The 1,093-nt window shown below is 62.9% G+C and overlaps 1 protein-coding gene across 1 annotated transcript in view; it reads left to right on the top strand.

Moving 5' to 3' along the window:
• The window catches only part of PTSG_12181 (uncharacterized protein), a gene marked incomplete at both ends in the record, with an annotated part of 7,151 nt that overhangs the window by 3,135 nt on the left and 2,923 nt on the right, over positions 1-1,093 (top strand). The window contains one exon of the mRNA XM_004994539.1: positions 87-1,041. Coding sequence (XP_004994596.1) covers positions 87-1,041 — 955 coding nt within the window. The remainder of the gene's footprint in view (positions 1-86; positions 1,042-1,093) is intronic.

Genomic DNA, 1,093 nt, shown 5'->3' with positions numbered 1-1,093 from the left:
GCAGGAGATCACGCCAACCTCACCGCTTCAAACCTCATCGCGTCCACGCTCTCAGGCTACCCCTTCTCCTCTCACCAACGGAGAAGCAGACGTCAACGCCGGCCAAGGATGGGCCCGGCTCAAGGACCACTACGCTTCGCAGGACCGCCTCCGCATCGCAGAGCTCAAGGAGGCGCAGCTTCACGTCCCCTGCGGCAACCTCGCCCGCTTCTTCGAGCGACACATGGAGCTGCAGCAGCAGTTGCAGGACGCAGGCGTGCGCCAGGACAACGAGGACCTCTTCACCATCGTCTGGAAGCAGCTGCCACGCTGGACAGCCCCGCTCACGCTTCCCTACTTTGCCAGTGGCCGCTTTCCCTCCCTCCTCGAGCTCAGCATCAGGCTGCAGCAGTTGGAGCAGCAGATGCGTGGTTCACGCACACAGCCGCAGGCAGGCGGCTTCATGGCAAGTGCACCGCCACGCAGAGGTGGAAGACGCGGCTTCTCCAACAACAGCAACAACCACGGACGCCAGGGACGCAACAACGGCGGCGGTAACGGCAACAGCAACAGCAAGGGGCGCCGCTTCCGTGGCAACTGTCACTACTGTGGCAAGTATGGACACCGTGCAGCAGAGTGTCGCAAGAAGCAACGCGACAACGGAGCAACAGGCTTCACTGCACAGGCACAGCATCAACATGGTCAAGACGCAGCAACCTTCGTCGCTGCCACAGCTACTACACCCACGCAGCTGCATGACCCACTCACGTGGCTTGCAGACACGGGTGCTTCACACCACCTCACCTTCGTCAAGGACGCCTTCGTGGAGCTGACACCGCACCTGCAACAGCACCATCCACGCCACATCACTGCGTTTGGCGGCACACGTGTGCCCGTGCGCGGTGTTGGCTCTGTGCTGTTGCATGCACGCACGACGAGCGGAGCTGCGATGCAGATTGTGCTACAGGAGTGCCTCTACGTGCCCGAGGGCCAGGCCCAACCTCATCGCCCTCGGTCGTCTGACCAGGGACAGCAGCGGCAGGCCAACGGGCCACTCGCAGCGTGATGGCGCTGATGGGCACTACGTGGCTTCAGCCACGGAGCCGAGGTCAAA

Source organism: Salpingoeca rosetta (genome assembly GCF_000188695.1).
Source record: "Salpingoeca rosetta unplaced genomic scaffold supercont1.10, whole genome shotgun sequence".
Taxonomy (NCBI): domain Eukaryota; class Choanoflagellata; order Craspedida; family Salpingoecidae; genus Salpingoeca; species Salpingoeca rosetta.
Note: the sequence above shows the minus strand (reverse complement) of the source record. Positions and strands in the feature narration are given on the sequence as shown.